Raw genomic sequence first — 18,353 nt, forward strand, 5'->3', positions numbered from 1 at the left:
AATGCATCTAGAGATGGTAGTTGATTTTTCTGCATTTCTTGTGGCCTGTGCTGGCCATAGACTGGTGCTGGCCTAGCCTGAAAGCCAGCCGAATCTAGCCCCACCCACAAAATTCTGACTAGAATCAGATTCTCTGCTAGAATTGAGTATGGCTACGTCAGGCTAGTGCTGGCCTTATGAACGCCTATTGTTATCTATTTTAGAAATAATCATGTTTTATCTTGCCGCGAATAGGAGACATTACAATTGAAGACATTTTATTACACGATTCTTCTGCATCGTAAGTGGTCTGCCAGACATTCAGCTGACCTTAGTTACCCACCGTCATCTCAGACGAGGCGGAGCACAGATACGAATTAGCCAATGAGATTGCGAAGTGAGTGGAAGTGGTGAATTTGAAAGTATTGCATGGTAAACAGACTTGGGTGTTTTTCACAACGTATCACGCGATACGATATAGGTATAAAACAACTTTCCACAAACAGGTAAGACTGTTGTTCCACATTTTAAATGCGCCTTTGGGCTTAAAATAACTTTACTTATGACAATAGCGAGCTAAATTTGATTGAAAAGAGTCATGTTTCGACGACAATTTAGCTTATCAGCGAAGTTAACGTTAAGCTAATGGACACGTAAAACACTGCTGAGCCTAGCAATAGCTAGCTAGGAGCTATGTACACAAGTCGCTCATTTGTGTGTTTATGATGCTCTTCGTTGTTTCCGTTTAAGTAATATATTATGTAATGTAATATAACTGCTTAGATCGCATGATCAAGAAATATCCTGTGCTACGATGCTATCGATAGCCTGTTAGCACACCTTTGGGTGACGTTTGGGCACAAAAGGCCAGTGTGTCAGTAGTTATCTATCTTGCACTAGGGGATATCACCAGCAAATAGAGCAGTTTAAGTGAGCATTCTTGATTGTCTGGACTGGAGGACTTCGCTACTGCTGTCGTAGGTATTTGCTGCTGCATAATATCAACGTTTAGGTCAGCAATCCCACTGTTCAAATGTTTCATTACAGACATGGAGGAGGAGGAGCACACAGACAGAAAGCTGCAGATTGCCATGTTGTGCCAAAGGCTGCAAAAAATCAAAAGGAACATCAATGATGGTGAGTGCAGTTATTATATGTATATACGTATCTAATGATCATCAGATCATGCAACATAGGATGACATTGATTCAGGCATTTGTGTATTCACAACATGCAATAATTCCACCCACTCTGCCTCTCTTCCAGATGACACAGACAATATCAACAAAATCATAGGTTCAAACTCTCCAGCCTCGTGCCTTACCTACCTAGCAAACCTAGAGAAGAAGGGAGACCCGCACACTGATCATGTTCTTCTTCACAAACTGATGGATTGTTACACTCAAGTGTTCTCCAACATGCCACTTGGAAAATACTGCCAAAACCAGAGTTATGCACGGATGCTTGTCAGATTTGCAGAGCTGAAGGCGTAAGCTGATGTTTTTTAAAATGGCTTACCTATTAACACGACTTGCCATTTCCCCTCAAACTTGAAGTGTGAACATGCGTTTGTGCAATATATTTTTCTTACCTTTCCTCCAGAATTCAAGATGTCAGTGAGGCTCAGGATAACTTCAATGTTGCAATATCCCATTGCCAGGATTTTGCATTTGTCCACATTGCGTATGCTCAGTTTGAACTGACTCAAGGTAAACCATCATAGAGACTCAGTATTATTCCTCTCAGACATTAATTTTGCATTTCTTACAGGTGTTTAAAATTTCCTTACTACTATTTTTACTAAAAAATCCTTACTACTATTTTTATATTATGTTTACATAATCATATCTGTCTTCAGGCAATGTAAAGAAAAGCATGTGGATTCTTCAGAGAGCTTTTGAACTAGATGCCAAACCAACAGAACTTCTGCAAGCTGCAGTTCAGAACCTAAAATCTGGCAGAGGTCAACTGATTTCCCACGAGGACAGGGAAAATATTGCATGTAAGCCTTCTATATACAGTATGTGTTTAATAAAATGATGAATATAAGCTTCTACCAGCAGGATAATGTAATCTGTTCTAACCACCTAGTACCTGTGTTGTTTTTTTTTTCAAGCATCAACAGTTGGAAATGGGCAGGAATCTTTAAGAGCTGTCTCGGACTTATACAAAGACAATATGCAGTCAGATGAACATGGAGAATCACCACTTGCAAGCATTATTTCCTCAGGGTAAGAAATTGTTTGCAGTTGCTTAGTTCAATTATTTAATTTTTTTGTTGTGATTGGCCTGCTGAGAAAGATACACCAGTGGTTATTAAGGGGTTTTTCACACTTGGTCCCTTTCAGCCTTTTAAACAAACTCAGATCGATGACTCAGCATTTTTTGTGCATATGTGAACACGCCAAACAAACTCAGACCCCTCTAATGCGAACCGAACTGAGACTCGGGAGGTAGTCTCGGCACAGTTTGCTTTGAAATCCGCGGCACGGTTCAGAAAAAAATGAAACAAAATCACCACACCAATTATGGGTTATGATAATTATTTCATCCTGATAATGAATGATGATGAAAATACATAACTAACCCAGAGCAACTACATAGCCCATAATCCAAAGCAGGTCTGAGACCCGCAGAGAAGGTATAGTGTGAACATAAAGAAAACTGAGACCCCATTAGAGCTGAAGTGCACCAGAAAGAGATCTGAGTCCTCTTTAAAATGAACTCACAATGTGAATACAAAATTAACTGAGTCCCTTTTGTTTTAGTCCTCTTTCTCGTTGCCTTTTAGTGGATGTGTGAAAATGCCCTAAGTGTAGTATCTCAACAGTTCTGTTCTTGGCACTGTTTGTCATGGCAACCATTCAACCCAGTGGTAAAAATAAGCCTACAATTCATTCACATCTGTGTTAGACTCTTCTCAGAATTCTAATGTCTGCTCTTCATCCCATAGGACTGACCAGAGAAACAGCTCTGTTGACAACCAGATACCCTTTTGGAGGTCTAGTGCACAACGCAAGAAGTTAACTGGCTTTATGGTACAACTCTAATCTTTTTCACTGTCCTCTTATTTAAAAGTATTAACCCACTTAATTGGGAAATGAAGATTTTTGTCCAGGGCAGGCCATCATTTCCATTAAGTTAAGTCTAAGGCATCATGTTCTATATCCTTGTGTGATGTTTTACTTGTTCCCCAGCCTGGAAGAGTTCCCATGGTTCCTCTCTCTATCCCAGAGGATGATAGTAATGATATGGGACACATAAATAAGAGTGAGGTGCCTCATCCCAGTGGAAATTTATCCAGGTAGTTTTTCCTTATCGACTATCATGCAGTAATACCTTCCTCATGTTAGTATGGCTATTTTGTAACACAAATGTTTGTGGTTTGTTGCTTGTCTATGATTTCTGTCCAGGCAAACGTCTAGTTCTCGGGTAAACCCTATGTTGTCATTCTCACAAAGCAAGAAGAACAGCTGGGATGGAGAACTCAACCTGAAGGTATGACTTGCTGCTTCTCCATTAAATGTAGTCTACTTGTACTGATTCCTTTCAGAAGAGATTTCTTTTAATAACTGTACTGTATTGTGTCCAGCCTCCAATGATTAGCCCAGAGGCTCGTCCGTGGGAGGATGTTGGTCCTGTGGACTCCACAACCACACTGTTACATCGCCCAGAAAAGAAAGAGATCGCCCAAATAGAAGGTACCATATTTATAATTTTTCTGTTCTGCGACTTGTTTGTCGCTGCTTGTATGCATTCCTATGTCTGTCGCGTTTATTAGCTGTAACCACAGTAACCATTCTCCTTAGATACCACTGAGAGCATCAACCGGGTCATCGACTCAAACTCGCCTGAGTCATGTTGGACGTACCTGTCAGGCCTGGAGAGGGCTGGGGACCCACGGTCCGATTCGGCCCTGCTGGCGCGGCTACTGGACTGTTACTCTAGAGTGTTTGCCAAACTTCCCCTGAGCAAGCACAGCAAAAATGAGAGCTACGCCAGGTTGCTGGTCAGATTTGCAGAGCTGAAGGGGTAAATTGTTCCTTGGGATTCACACGAATGGATTGTTTGCATGGTGTAAAGTTTTAATTGTGGAATCGGTGGAATCAGTGATAAAGTTGATATGAACTTTTATAGGATTGAGGACCCAGATGATGCTCAGGACAACTTCATCATTGCCAGGTCCAACAGCAGAGGCTTTGCCTTTGTCCATGTTGCACATGCTCAGTTTGAGCTCTCACAAGGTAGTACATCTCTTACTGTCATAGTACTACATATGCTAAATTAGTGTGTGCATGTTTGTTCTTTTTATCTGTAGATAGAATGACTTAAATATTTTTACTTTTCAGTTACAACAGTTAATGTAATGTATGTTTACCTGATATTGTATGTTTATCATATTAACCCTAGGCAATATGAGGAAAAGCACTTTAATACTACAGAAAGCTCTTGGGTTGAAAGCCAAACCTATTGAAATGCTGGAGATGGCGATGAAAAATTTAAAAGCTGGGAACACAGTGCTTCTCTCCGCTGAGGATAAGGAGAACATTGCAGGTTTGTGCAATATTCAGATTAGTATGTGTGTGTGTGCGTGCGTGTTTCCTCCATGCGTTTTTTCAATATTCGTATGCTCATTAATTAATTATTGCTACATCAATCAAGTTCTCAAATGACACATTTTTAATGCAGAGCCACCAGCCCCGAGCTTGCTTGCCTCTCAGAAAGATGGACATGACAAGAAGGAAGAAAGTCTCCCACAGCTGCCGTCCAGCCAGGCACCCCAGAAGCCTCTGATGAAGGAGCCTTCCTCAGAGTGGAGGGTTCCCGCTCGAATTAACAAATACGTTTCTCCTGAGGTACTTGAAACTCACTGGTAAAAATAATGATTCATTAGTTACCTCTCGTGTTGTTGACATAATTTCAACAGGACTGGGACAAGATAAGATGTTCATGATAACTAGATTTATGTTTTCTGTGGTAGTCCATACTCAAACAACCAGTTTCCTGGACATGGGTTAAGTCTAGTCCTTGACTAAATGCTCTTTTCCAGTGGAGTTATTTAATTAAATGTTTCTTTTAGACTGGGACTAGGCTTAATGTATGTATGGGAAACCGACCTGAGAGTTGAACTAGGGTTGCAGTGTGTTATGTATTACATTTTAACTCTGCTGGCGCCTTGTTTTTGTTGTCCAGGAGAAGAAGTACCCCACAGAGCCCATGCGTACCCCAAGGCTGCTGGACTCTCTACCCATGCCCCCTGCCCAGATCCCCTCCCGACTCAACCCGGCCATCTCCTGCCAGACGCCCAACTGCAAAGACCTGCCCCCAAACAGGTGATGTATGTTCTCAGACCTGCCCGGTATCTTGAGATTTTTCATATGGGAAAATAACATGGGGTTTTGAATAATCACACCTGTTAAACTCTCGCGGGAAGAAGAAATCGGAAATGCAGATGTTTTACTCTACACACTTTTATCCTCTGCCTTCTAGTGGATACTGTGATCTTCGGTACGTTAAGACGGCACACTTTGATTTTTGCTACCCCAGAGCTAACTTGCAATGCAACTTTCCATAGGTAGTTAGCTTTAGTTAACACCTGGATATCCTTATATGAAAGCCTAGTTGACACTAGACCCTTCTCAGTTGAAACTGAGAGTGGGTCTGGGGAAGGTTCATTCACAGCCCATTTCCAGACCGAAAACCAATCAGAGAAACGAAAGAGATGACTTATGCAGAGCGACAGCAACACACATTGCAACCTTTCATTTCTTTTGTACATTTTCACACATTCCAACATAAGGGAGCGGTACAGGAAACTTTCTTCTAACTCCCTGCGTAAAACCGATGCAATAGCAGCTTCAAACAAGCACTATTCCTCGGCGGCAGCCATCTTTGATGTTTAAAAAAAACCCTGCTTCAACCAACGCAACGTCGGTGCTGTATCATCATCGTATAAAGCTCGCCTACGGTTGTGATTGGTGCCTGGATTTAGGAAAATTGGAAATGGGCTTGAATGGGCTCTTCGCCAGACGGACTTGCAGAGCAAATCCCAAATTTGCCGGAAGTTCGTCTGGGTTTCTCAGGCTACTTATATGGGCAAAGATGGCAGCTTTGGTTCCTTTTTATAGGCAAACTTCAGAGGTCTATTCAGGTTGCGGGGTAATGACGTGATGCACGACCAAATAGAAAATGCTAATAAGCTAAATCTTATGTCAAATGATATAAGATTGTTGGAAACGTAAAACACTTTTACTGCACTGATCTAAACCCATGCCCTCATTCTCTTTTGTGGTGCCATAGCTTTGTGACGCCGGTCATGAAACAGAGACCGCTGGTTGTGCCTCCCACAATACAGAGCGTCAGCCAGAGCCAGGCCCGCCTTCCTGAGACCCCTCAGAACCAGGTCTCACATGTCCAGCAGACACCACAGGTAGACAACGCTATGTCTGATGTCCAAATGTCCAGAGTTTTGGCTGGAGTATCCATTGCATTTTGCTCTGTGCATAAGTTTATTCGTTAGTTGTTTTTATGCCACAGCGACTGTTAGTCGTGTTGTTGATGTGGCTCATGTCTAATGTCCTACTTCTCCAGGGAACGGTCTTCTCAAATGAGTCCATCACAATCAAAGGCCAGCAGTTCTTCATTTTGAAAATGATTGGTCGTGGAGGATCTAGCAAGGTGAGCACTGAACACTGTTTATCTTCAGTTCTGTTTAGTCATGATTACTGGCTGGCTGTACAATGTCTGCAATGTCTATTAAAGGTGCCATGTGTAATGTCTGCCAAAAAATCAATTCATACTCCACATTCCATAAAAGATGGGGCAGTATACCTCCAGAAAGTGAGTTGGTCTACCCTAGAGTAACAACCGAGACACGTGTATTGCAGTTTGGCTGGCGGTTATGTTGCCCGCATACCGCCTCCCATGGCCGAAACTGGTATTATGACACCTGTCGGGCTGTGGCTAGTAATTTAGCATGCTAATTCAGGTTGATATCTCTGCAGCACTATACCTTGTCATTTTTTTTAATGACACCATCGCCCTTATTTCTTTTCATTCTTTTGATGCGTGTAGCTCATTTTTTGGATATTTTTACCTCAATTCTTACACATGGCACCTTTAATGAACTGTGGGTTATTTTTCAGGTGTATCAAGTGTTGGATAAGAAAAAGCAGCTTTACGCCATTAAGTTTGTGAACCTGGAGGAGGCAGACGCTCAGACAGTGGAGAGCTACAAGAACGAGATTGAGCACCTCAACCACCTTCAGCAGTACAGCGACCAGATCATTAAGCTGTATGACTAGTAAGTGTGTGTGGCAGGCTTGGAAGCCTGTAGAGTGGACCTCATTCTCACTTTGATTTTGTGGCAAGCCATGGTATTGCTGCAGAAATTCCTAAACATAAATGTAATCCTAATCCTACAAAATGTTTTTGTTATGAAGATGGCGACCAGTCTAAGCTAAGTTCTAAGCTTATAGCATGTCTTCAAGGATGCAGTCCATGTAATACACAGAATTTTGTCAAATTCAGTGAATTGCTTGTCATAGTCCTCTAATTCTTTGCTTTAAAAAATACTGAAACTGTAGGTAGAATGGCGAAATCCATAGACTGCCGTGCTGAAATATTAATCTTATCTTGATTATCTTAATCTTAATCTTGTATTCTTGCTGAGATTTTGTCTCCCAGCAAGTTTATGTTATGTTAGCAAGTGAACTTTCCCACAACATCCCACAAAGTACTGCTTGCTGGCGAAGTGCTGATTTCAAAACGTTACTGACAAATAGACACCTCAAACGGATAACCCCTTCATTGTAACCAAAATATGTCTAATTTTATTTGCAAAGCTGTCTGATTTTATTGGCAAAGAATTAGCATGTTGCTACTCCCCAAAGTAGGCTGCTTGAAGCAGCCGGCTGTCAACACACAGGGCAAGTCGACCAATCACAGTCCTTGCGGTCTGTTTTGCCTCAGTTTTTTGGAGTACGTGTCAGACTCCGGCAACGGCGAAGGGCTTGGAGGGGGTACACGGCGACGCGCAGGGCTACGCCGTCGATTAGACGCAGAAGCATGAAACAGCCTTTAGTCCTGGTGCTGTAAACTGCAAACAAAGTGGCTTTGCCAGAGCTATAAACAATTCCAGCCAATAAGCAGTTGCTTTACAGTCAAGGAAGGAGAAGGGGTGTGAATTCGATTGGCTGTTGAACTCAAATATTATCAACCTAATGCCTTAATTCTGGACTGCATCTATTAGCGATGTCCAGATCATGGGTTTTCATTTTCAGGCTGCACAAAATGAAAAAAAATGTCACTGAAATAGACGTCCATTGTTCTGAGGAGGAACATCTTGGTGAGGGCTGCTGTGTTTACTGTACTTCCCTGGCTCCCTCTGCTTGCAGTGAGATCACAAACAACTACATCTATATGCTGATGGAGTGCGGGAACCTTGACCTCAACACCTGGCTGCGCAAGCGCAAGGTCATTGACCCCCTGGAGAGGAAGTTCTACTGGAGGAACATGCTGGAAGCCGTCCAGACCATCCACAAACATGGTGACTTGACTTGAGCTACAACCAAGTGCTTCCATTGCTGAGACAGTGATGCCTTGACCATTTTTGGACTGCAATGATTCTATTATTAATATACATTTTGTTGTCTGTAGGAATCGTCCACAGTGATCTGAAGCCAGCTAACTTTGTAATTGTGAATGCTTCGTTGAAACTAATTGACTTTGGCATCGCCAATCACATTCAGCCAGACATGACAAGCATCGTGAAAGACTCACAGGTATATTTGTGTATCTGTGTGAATGTGACTGTATCTTGAAAGTCTCACAGGTATGTGTGCGTGAGTGTGACTGTATTGTCTGGTGCAGTGACTGTGAGTCAGGCCATACTGTACTTACACATCCTGTTGCTGTTTCTTAGGTAGGGACTTTGAATTACATGCCGCCAGAGGCCATTAGAGACACTTCATCCAAGCCTGGGAAGCAGGGAACTTCAAAGGTAGAAATTACTTTCACTTTCTTGAAAACATTAAAATGCTTGCTTGTATCAGAATGATTGACTTGTTTTTAAAGGGTTACTGCTGTGCTGTTTTGTAACCCAGGATTAAAGTGTGTCTGTGTGTGTCTGTGTGTGTCTGTGTGTGTCTGTGTGTGTCTGTGTGTGTCTGTGTGTGTGTGTGTGTGCTTTAATCCTCAGATTAGTCCTAAAGGTGATGTGTGGTCACTGGGATGCATCCTGTATTGCATGACCTATGGGAAGACACCATTCCAGAGCATCACTAACCAGTTCACAAAGTTACACGCCATCATTGATCCCAACCATGAGATTGATTTCCCTGACATTGCAGAGAAGGATCTGTTGAATGTCCTTAAGGTCAGTGCTATGTTAGATTGCTGTGCCTTGCATCATATTTTTTTCTGCTTGTGAGAATGAGCTGTTTTGGGGGCTCTTATTTATTACGATTAATTGGCATTGCAGAGGTGTTTGGTGCGTAGTCCAAAGGAACGGATCTCGATTGCACAGCTGTTGGAGCACTCCTACCTACAGCTTCGGCCACAGCAAGCTCCTGAACCTGGTACAACACACTTGCATATGGCTTTATACAGTACTCCGGACTTATTCAGGATTTCAGGCGTGGGTCAGGGCATTTAAGATTCAAAAATAGATAGATATACAACCCCACTTCTATTGGGTCATTGTGTAAAATATAAATGAAAGGCTATTTGAGAATAGTGCAAGAACAGTTGTTGAAATGGGGAAAATCTATTGTTTGCTTGGAAAATACATTCATTTAAAATTTGATGCCTCAAAAAAATTGGGATAGGGGCATACCTACCACTGTGTTGCTTCACCTTTTGTTTTAAAGGAGAAATTCAGTTGTTTTTTTTGCGTACCAACAGTACTCGAGATCTATGTGAAAATTCGCCAGATTTCTCCTTTAACAACAGTCTGTAAATGTCTGGGAAATGAAGAGACCAGTTGTGGGAGATTTGAGAGTGAAATATCGTCCCATTCTTGCCCGATATAGGATTTCAGCAGCTTAACAGTCTAAGGTCTTCGTTGTGTTTTTTTGTTCCACGATGCACCCAGTGTGACAGATCTGGACTGCAGACAGGCCATAGCAGCACCTGGACCCTTCTACTATGAAGCCATACTGTTTTAGTATGTGCAGAATGTAGTTTGCCATTGTTTACCTGAAATATTCTATGCCTTCCTTGAAAAAAGACGTTGTCTGAATGGCAGCATATGTTGCTCCAAACCTGTATATACCATACCATCATAGATGCCTGCTTTTGAACTGTGCACTCATAACAAGTTGGATGGCCGCCTCCTCTGTAGCCCAGAGGATGCAGGGTCCATGATTTCCAAAAGAAATTAGAAGTGTGCTGTGTGCAAGTAAGTTTTCCACTTTGTCTCAGTCCATCTTAAATGAGCTCGGGCCCAGATAAGACAGCGACATTTCGGGATCAGGTCGAAATGTGGTGTCCTATTTGCATGATAACCAGCATTTTAACCAACATTTGTGGATGGAGCATTAAACTGCGTTCATAGACAATGGTCATCAGAAGTTTTCCTGAGCCCATACAACTATTTTCTTTACAAAAAAAAGGGTCTGTTTTTAATTCAGTGCCATGAGGTCCCCAAAGATCTCAGAAAGAAAGAGGTGTTTTCTCTAGCCGTTACACAACTTTTTCAACCTTTCTTTGAGTGTCGGCATCAAATTTAAAATGAGTGTGTATTTTTCATGAAATACTAAACTTTATCAGTTTCAACATTTGCTATTTTTGTAACTGAATATAGGTTTCCGATATTACGAGACTTTTTTTTGGTAACAGGGTTGTAATATAATTGTTTTGAATGGTTTTGCACTAATTTTCCTTACTTTAAACCCTGAGTACTGAACCCACCATAATCTCATCAAGGAGTGACTTCATTTTCTGCTTACATTTCACTCCTTATTCAGAGAAGCCTTGCAGTGATGACCTGAAGAGAATCCTCAATGAGCTGGCTGCCTTACAGTCCCCTAACAGCATTGCAAGGGCTGCAAGTGTAAGTGGATGGCTCTTTTGGGCATGAATTGATTGAAGGTCAAAGAGGATAACCTTGAGGGCTCTATTATGATGATCAAAAGCACGGTGCAAAGCGTATTCTCATCACGACGCAAAGCGTATTCCTATTGTGCACTCGAGTTTTTAGCCATGCCTGTCTCTTTTATTGAGAAATGCGCACAGGGGTGTGGCGATTAATGACCTAAGGTGGGGTCTAAAAATCTTTATCGTACACTATCTAAAAAGCATCACGCCACTTACCAAGACAGACCTGGTCTGTAGCGAGAGGCGCATATGAAGCACACTGAGATTTGATTTAGGAAAAGAATATTTTTTAAACGAAAAGTACACAGCTTAACTTCCATGTATGATCAAAGGAACAGGGCAATTTTCAGGACAAGACATTTTTAAAAAAAATGTAAAATAAATAAATAATACATAAATAAGCTCTGCCTTATCATCTAAGGGACAGTCTATATTTATTGAATATATTCACTTATGTGATTATTGGGTCAAATTAAACGACTTAGGGGTCTGCAAAAGTAAGGGACAAGCATTTCCTCCTTTTATCTAGAATGACCCAAATCATGATGTTAATGTGTTGTGCTACGTGGGACTATGGGCTTTCGAGTATTCATAGACAGAAATCATCCAAGTAGTCACGTTCAGCAAAATGAGAAGAGTTCACAGTCTGCCGAGACATTGAATTTGAGGAGAAACACTGTATTTAAAAACTAGCATCATCTAAGTGTTGCTTTCTGGGTTTTCTTGTAAGGACCATCAAATGACACTGTATGTGCCCCACCTACAGGAAATGTCTGGTTTTAAATTACTGGTGCATGAAAACCAGATTTCCCACCCAGATTTAGTCAACATGTAATAATGGCTAACTCCATGAGAAACTAGTGTCCAAATGACTGGTGGTGTTAACTACCTGTTTTTTTAATGCACAGAGATTTTTTTTTTTATTTTTGTTTGTTTCACAGTCATATGTTTCTGTATCTGAGGTAAACATGTTCAAATGTGCTCCTTCCTCTACAGAACTTGGCAAAAATGTGCAACAGTGGGAAGAAATTGGATGTTGCAGAGTGTGTCAAAACATCTAGCCAGCCCTCTTGGAAAATATGAGCAAATGGGCGAGGTTCAAGCCACCATTCGCCAGCCACCTCAGGATTACAACAAATCTGCATCCTGGCATAATTTCCCACATGGACTTATTGGGGCAAATTAGATTTACTGGGTATGAGACATATTGATTGGAACCCATGTCATGGGTTGTCCAGCTGGCTTCCACTCTAATCTGTCACCATTCTCTTCTACTGGCAAACCAGACTGAGCCCTAAATTCTTCAGCAACATCTTGAACAAGCCACTAACCTAGTTTATGTGACCATATGTTTATCTTATTTTTTTTATAGCCACTTCAGCACCTGCTCATTAGCGGTGTTTAAAAATGTTATGTTGTATACTTTGAAAGCAGACCAATAAACTAACCTTTCACTGTTGAACGGCCTGATTTCTATTCAAATACATGCACTCTTGTAATTGGTGTGCTTGCTTAAAGGAACATGCCAACATTTTGGGAAATTAGCTTCTGTGCGTGCAATAACTCAGTCTGAAGCACTCACGTTAGCATAGCTTAGCATAGTACATTAAGGTGGGCAGTTCCAACTAGTCTACTGTAGCATACAAAAGTGATAAAAGAATTCCAACATTTTCTCATTTACATGTTGCAATAGCCTCCGCCCAGTTTTAGGAAAGCCATTTAAAATAGAGATTTTACAGCTAGCCAGCCATACAGATCATGTAAACCCAATCCATGCCAAATAGGTCTCTGTTCAGAAGATCAGGCTGTCTGCCGAGAGACCTGCCCCAATAGCCGGCATTGGACCATTAAACCATACAATGATCCAAAACATACAGCTAAACAAGGCAATAATGGTTAACCGAGAACAATACCAACATTATAGAGTGGCCCAGCCATAGTCCAGACCTCAATCCATCAAAAAAGTGAGCACAAGGCCAGAGGGATGGCAAATAATCACTCTTAACTCAAAACTTAGATTGCTGTTAAAAAGGTGCAGTCTAGAATCATTGTGGAGACATGGAGAGGCTTGGTAGGTATTATAAGAACCATTTTGAGAGGTGCTTCTTTTTCTGATTCCATGTTTCTACCACATTGTCTTACAACCTTTTGACATGTGGTAGTGTCATTTTCATTCAGAACAAACATATCAATAAAGAGAATATCAACATTGAATCAATATTTGCCAGGGGTATGAATAATTTTGAATTGAATAATTTTATCTAGCAGCGCTGCCCCTGTGTGTGTGTGTATGTATGTCATTTTGTGCATCATAATACTTGAAGAGATCATGTTGGCATATGCCTCTGAGGAAATGCCTCCGAAATGGGTGTTTCAACAAGACAACGACCCCAAACACACAAGTAAGTGAGCAAAATCTTGGCCCATACATAAAGGATTGAGGTAATGGAGTGGCCAGCTCATTACCGTGACCTCAACCCCATTGAAAATTTCTGGGGTGAAAAATGCAGTTTCTGAAGCAAAACCCCAAAATTCCCAGGAACTGTTTGTTCATTCTGGGCAGAAATACCTGTTCATAGGTGCCAGAAGTTGGTTGACTCTGTGCAATGCAGATGTGCAGTAGTTATCAAAATGAATGGTTCTGCAACTAAATATTAGACTTAAGTGAAGTTATATCTTGAAAGAATTCTTCGGTTTATGTCAACTGTTTGAGATTGAAGAGAAAAATGTCAATGCTGCTATTTATTCAAACAGACTAATATTCTTTTTATTTGCCTCCTGTAAGAAAACATGTTGATTTCATAAATAATTTAATTTGGAATGAAATGTTGAATGTTTCCATTAAATTTGAAATATGTCTTTAACACAATGCTATTTATTTGAACACAACTGTATCTGGACCTCAGTAACAATAATCTGGGAGATTCAGGAGTGGAGCTGCTTTCTGGTCTAGAGCATCCAAACTGTAGGCTGGAGAAACTGAAGTAAGTCTGCCCACCTTTGTGTGTGTACAGCATCCTCCACATCCTCTAATGTAGAGCATCCCCAGGATCCTCAGTGGAATGCACTTCAGTGAGGTACTGCCAGTGCAACCAGTAGTTGTGTGTGGGTGTGTTTGTCTCTGAGCATCTCAAAGCTGTGCAGCTGATGGACACCCACTGTTGCACATGCACAAGGTGTTACCATATCATCCACTTCATCACCAAATGGGTTGGAAGAATCTTTACACAATTTGGCAGAGTTTGTGTGTAACTGAAATTTGTAATCTATATATGATACCAGGCCCGGATCTAGACGGCTCCGATTGGGGAGAGGGGGCAAACAGAAATTTTGGGTGTCAAGTCTTGTGCTTGATGTTCAGGATTCTATATTACCCTTCTGTAAAGACTGTGTTTGGGTTAAAATTGAGTGTTGGGTTCACTACTTAAAGGAACGCGCCACTGTTTTTCAATTGGGTTATTCACCATCTCCCCATGCTTTTTGAGACAAAAATGCTTTTGCCTACTTATGTTAGGGGAGACACTGAATAACCCAATTTCATAAAACGGTGCGTGTTCCTTTAAGTCATTGTGTTTTGGCATCCAATACAATATTTGGATGAGTACTTTCCGTCTTTCACATACAGTAAGCAATGGCTCAAGAGTTTTCTTGGCAAATCTCTAATCAGGTTTCTTCACTTAACTGAAATCATCTCCACAAAATAAAGTTGATCACCCCAAAAAATGTCTTATTGGCTTAGTCTAGGGTTCAGTTGTTTTGGTTTCAGTATTGTTCACATGATCACATTGAACACACATAAGCCTATTCAAAAGGGCAAAATTAGAAGGAAGCCAAGCAAATGTTGCACACCCAAGTAAAAATTTTAAAATTTCTGAACTTCCTAATTTGCTTTGACCACAATATCTGGACTTATTTTCCTATAACAATTATGGTTATGGTTGTAATTTATTCATCCACTATTGTAGAAAGAAAACATAAATGTATCACTCCATCTGTTCATGAATTTATATGGGACATAATTTTGGGCTCTGTATCCATTGCTCAAATAGCTTCAGGCAATCCAACTGAAATATCAGAAGAAAGTTTATCCACGCAATAGGATTACTCATTGGGTTCTATATAGGTCCACTTGCCTTGTGAAGAGCCGTGTAATAATTCAAAATAACATTTGATAAATGAACCTTACATTTTTCAGTCGCAATAGGTGTGTAGATTTGAACAAAATCTAGTTTGGTTCTTACCGGGCCTTTTACTGTCTGAAATATCCAATTTTGTTTATCACGCTCGGATTTTAGTGCTGGGCTGGTGGGTGCCAGATTTTTATTTTTAAAGGCCAGTTATTTCATGGATCCAGGATAGGCCTACTATGCATCCTGATAAAGGAATTAAATTAGCCCCACATCATCACATACCCTTCACCATACTGTACCTAGAGATTGGCATGGTTTTGTTTCAGTTAGCCTATTAGCTGGTTTGATGCTGTTGGCCTTTATATACTCTAGGGGTGCCAATACTTATGACCCCTGTATTTTAAGGAAGAACATTAATTTATTTATGATACATTATTCATTCACAAAGACAATTGGGGTCCTTTTAAGGCTGGATATTTACTCATTTTTTTACTTAAGGCATTACAATCAATTTCCAAAAGATGATTTTATATTCCTCTTTTTAGTCAACTTTAGTAGAGGTGCCAATAATTCTAATTTCTAGAGGTGCCAATAATTCTGTAGCTAGCTTTCTCTTTTTTTTTTTACCTACCAGGAAATAATAATAATAATTTTTAAAATATATATATATTTGACTTATTTAACCAGGGAAAAGAGCACATTGAGATTGTTATCTTTTTTCAAGAGGGCCCTGACCAAGAAGGCAACACACAGAAAGACAAAAGACATTGAGACAGCAGTAACAACAAAGATAAAAACAAATTGACTACAAAATAAAACTTGATAGATGAAGAGCTCCAGTTTTAAGTGTTTTTGCAGCTTGAGCGTAAATTGTACCCAGTCTTCTTACTAGTTTTTAAAAGTGCAGACATATAAGAAGGAAGCTCTTCAATAATCGCATTGTACACAAGAATCCACCAGTGCATTTCTCTTTGTATATAAAGAGAAGGCCAACCAACCATTTCATACAGTACACAGTGATGAATGGAGTAATTTGCACAAGTTATAAATCTCAGTGCTGAGTGATATAGGCTACAGAGTCTAGTGATTGCAACACTGTCTTTGAGGTATGTCTATAAAACATTATTATTATAAAATAGGCAAAAAAGTGGATTCAAATGACTGCTGGCTGCCTCTGACAGGAGTTCAAACACGCATGGATTACGGTACATGGATTTGTGTAGTAAGGCTGCATTTGACTAATAAATATGCTACCACTGTTCCTTCATTAATGTATACAAATAAAGATGTGAAAAGATGTGGGGTTTTTTGCATAGTGTCTGTACTTCGGTGTTAACTTTAATTCTCAAAAACATGAAAGAAGTCTCATTATTCAGTGTGGACCTTAATAACTCAATCGACAGAACACAATAAACATTGCTAAATGAATGATCAAAACCACAATTACCCATATTGTAAATGGTAGGCTATTATTTGAATGAAATCCCCTTACAAACGTGAACAGACACAATAAAGACACAGTGTTGTCTTTTAAATTTATTTCATTGAGTCCTTTCTAATATGTTTTTTTTTTTTTCAGTCCACAGTTTCATAGTCACTAGGGTCATAGGCGTGCATAGACACTAGGTGGTGCTAAAGCACTAGGAAGTTTGCCCTTTATCAACGAAAATGCCCTTTTGAAACTAGTTTTTTTATTATTATTATTATTCATATTATTAAGATTTTACTGAGGTCGGTTTTAAAATTATCTTTTGAAAACCTGAGCCATTAAAAACGACTGAAACAATGCCCCGAAATGAGCCACCTCCTTGCGCACACCCGACCGGCCTATCTCTCTTCCTTTGTCACGTGAACTCGCGCGGTCGCGCGCAGGGCACGCCAGATGCGCTGCACCATAGCAGTTCAGTAAGCGTCTTCAGATAGCAGGCTGCTTCTCCCGTGCCCCATCAGCCAGGTAACATACAGATCAAGCAAAATCTTACAGTTTGCCCTCTAAGCCCAACATGTAATCATTTTGTTGTGCAGTAAAATGTCTCATTCAGCACCGAACAAGCATTTTTGCCGACTGGTCACCTGATAAACTAGTTAGATGAAGCTAGATAAAGTTTTACGCTGTAGCCCAAATCAATGACAGATAACGTGACGACCACATACAAATAATTTCGGTAGATTTTGCAAATGTATGTGTTAAGAAGAACGTTTTCTGTTGTATATGTTTTGTTAGGCAACATGTGTTAACACATTCATTTGTGACAGAAGAAACGGGAAGTTCCCCATTAGGCTACCTGTGAAAAATGCCCATCTGCTGCATTCATGTAATGACAACAGTCAGTAGCCCACTATAACTCCTTCTCGTACTGTTTGGTCTGTTTATTGTCTTACAGATCAAGTAAAATCGTACAGTTTGCCCTCTAAGCCCAACTTGTAATCATTTTGTTGTGCAGTAAAATGTGTCATACAGCATCAAACAACTAAGCATTTTTAGCCGACTGGTCACCTAATAAAGTTTTACGCTGTAGCCCAAGTCAATGACAGATAACGTGAGGACGACCACATAGGCTACAAATAATTTCGGTAGAGTTTGCAATTGCAAATCTATGTGTTAAGACGAATGTTTTCTGTTGTATAGGTTTTGTTAGGCAACATAAATTAACACATTTTGGTCTCTTTATTGTCTTAATTGTATATTGATTTACTAATTGCAGCACAAGTCAAATTTCATTCAACATGTGCGTGTAATTTTTTTTAATAATTAAGTGTTCCACGTGCGCTAAAAAGTGCCCCCTTCCCCCTCCTGAGCACCTGCCCCCCAAAATGTCTGTGCACGCCACTGACTAGGGTTATGGTAGCAAAGAACCATTTCCCTACAAAGGTTCTATAACCATGTGATAACAAGGAACCATTTTTGTTGAATGGCTCTTAATGCTATATTGTCTGACCCGTGTGTCCGATTTAAAAAAAAAAAAGGAGGTGCGTGAGAAATCTTTGAATTAAATCCCCCCTAACGGGATGTATACCCTCATTAGACTTTCTCTGGTTTTACCTGATCGGCACACTTTGCAGTTTCTCGGAAGTAGAATCTAGTTGCAATTGAAATGTTTGGTCGCTAGAGGGCCCTCTTGTTCTTGGCCTCTGAATTTAATTTCC

At 40.4% G+C, this 18,353-nt stretch overlaps 1 protein-coding gene across 2 annotated transcripts; it reads left to right on the forward strand.

Annotated features, from left to right (window-relative positions):
- The first annotated feature begins 235 nt into the window (after positions 1-235).
- Positions 236-12,535, forward strand: ttk (ttk protein kinase). 2 transcript variants are annotated; one of them, XM_042106859.1, is made up of 25 exons: positions 236-485; positions 1,027-1,116; positions 1,246-1,468; positions 1,582-1,688; positions 1,838-1,966; positions 2,096-2,210; positions 2,933-3,017; positions 3,177-3,283; positions 3,393-3,477; positions 3,572-3,680; positions 3,789-4,011; positions 4,117-4,223; positions 4,390-4,533; positions 4,669-4,835; positions 5,173-5,312; positions 6,280-6,409; positions 6,571-6,657; positions 7,125-7,282; positions 8,376-8,527; positions 8,638-8,762; positions 8,903-8,980; positions 9,179-9,355; positions 9,461-9,557; positions 10,947-11,032; positions 12,073-12,535. In XM_042106859.1, the coding sequence occupies exons 2-25, from the start codon at positions 1,029-1,031 to the stop codon at positions 12,157-12,159; spliced, it is 3,006 nt and encodes a 1,001-aa protein (XP_041962793.1). In that variant the 5' UTR covers positions 236-485; positions 1,027-1,028; the 3' UTR covers positions 12,160-12,535. The 2 variants fall into 2 exon arrangements, with proteins under 2 accessions (XP_041962793.1, XP_041962792.1); XM_042106858.1 differs by having other exon boundaries at positions 237-485; positions 1,838-1,981.
- The last annotated feature ends 5,818 nt before the right edge of the window (positions 12,536-18,353 follow it).

Source organism: Alosa sapidissima, chromosome 10 (genome assembly GCF_018492685.1).
Source record: "Alosa sapidissima isolate fAloSap1 chromosome 10, fAloSap1.pri, whole genome shotgun sequence".
NCBI lineage: Eukaryota > Metazoa > Chordata > Actinopteri > Clupeiformes > Clupeidae > Alosa > Alosa sapidissima.

Excerpts from the sequence above, each read along its gene's own strand:
- ttk (XM_042106858.1), top strand. The coding sequence starts at position 1,029 with ATGGAGGAGGAGGAGCACACAGACAGAAAGCTGCAGATTGCCATGTTG. Across the intron at positions 4,534-4,668 it reads GGATAAGGAGAACATTGCAG|AGCCACCAGCCCCGAGCTTG; the intron begins GTTTGTGCAATA and ends TTTTTAATGCAG. Across the intron at positions 6,658-7,124 it reads GTCGTGGAGGATCTAGCAAG|GTGTATCAAGTGTTGGATAA; the intron begins GTGAGCACTGAA and ends GTTATTTTTCAG.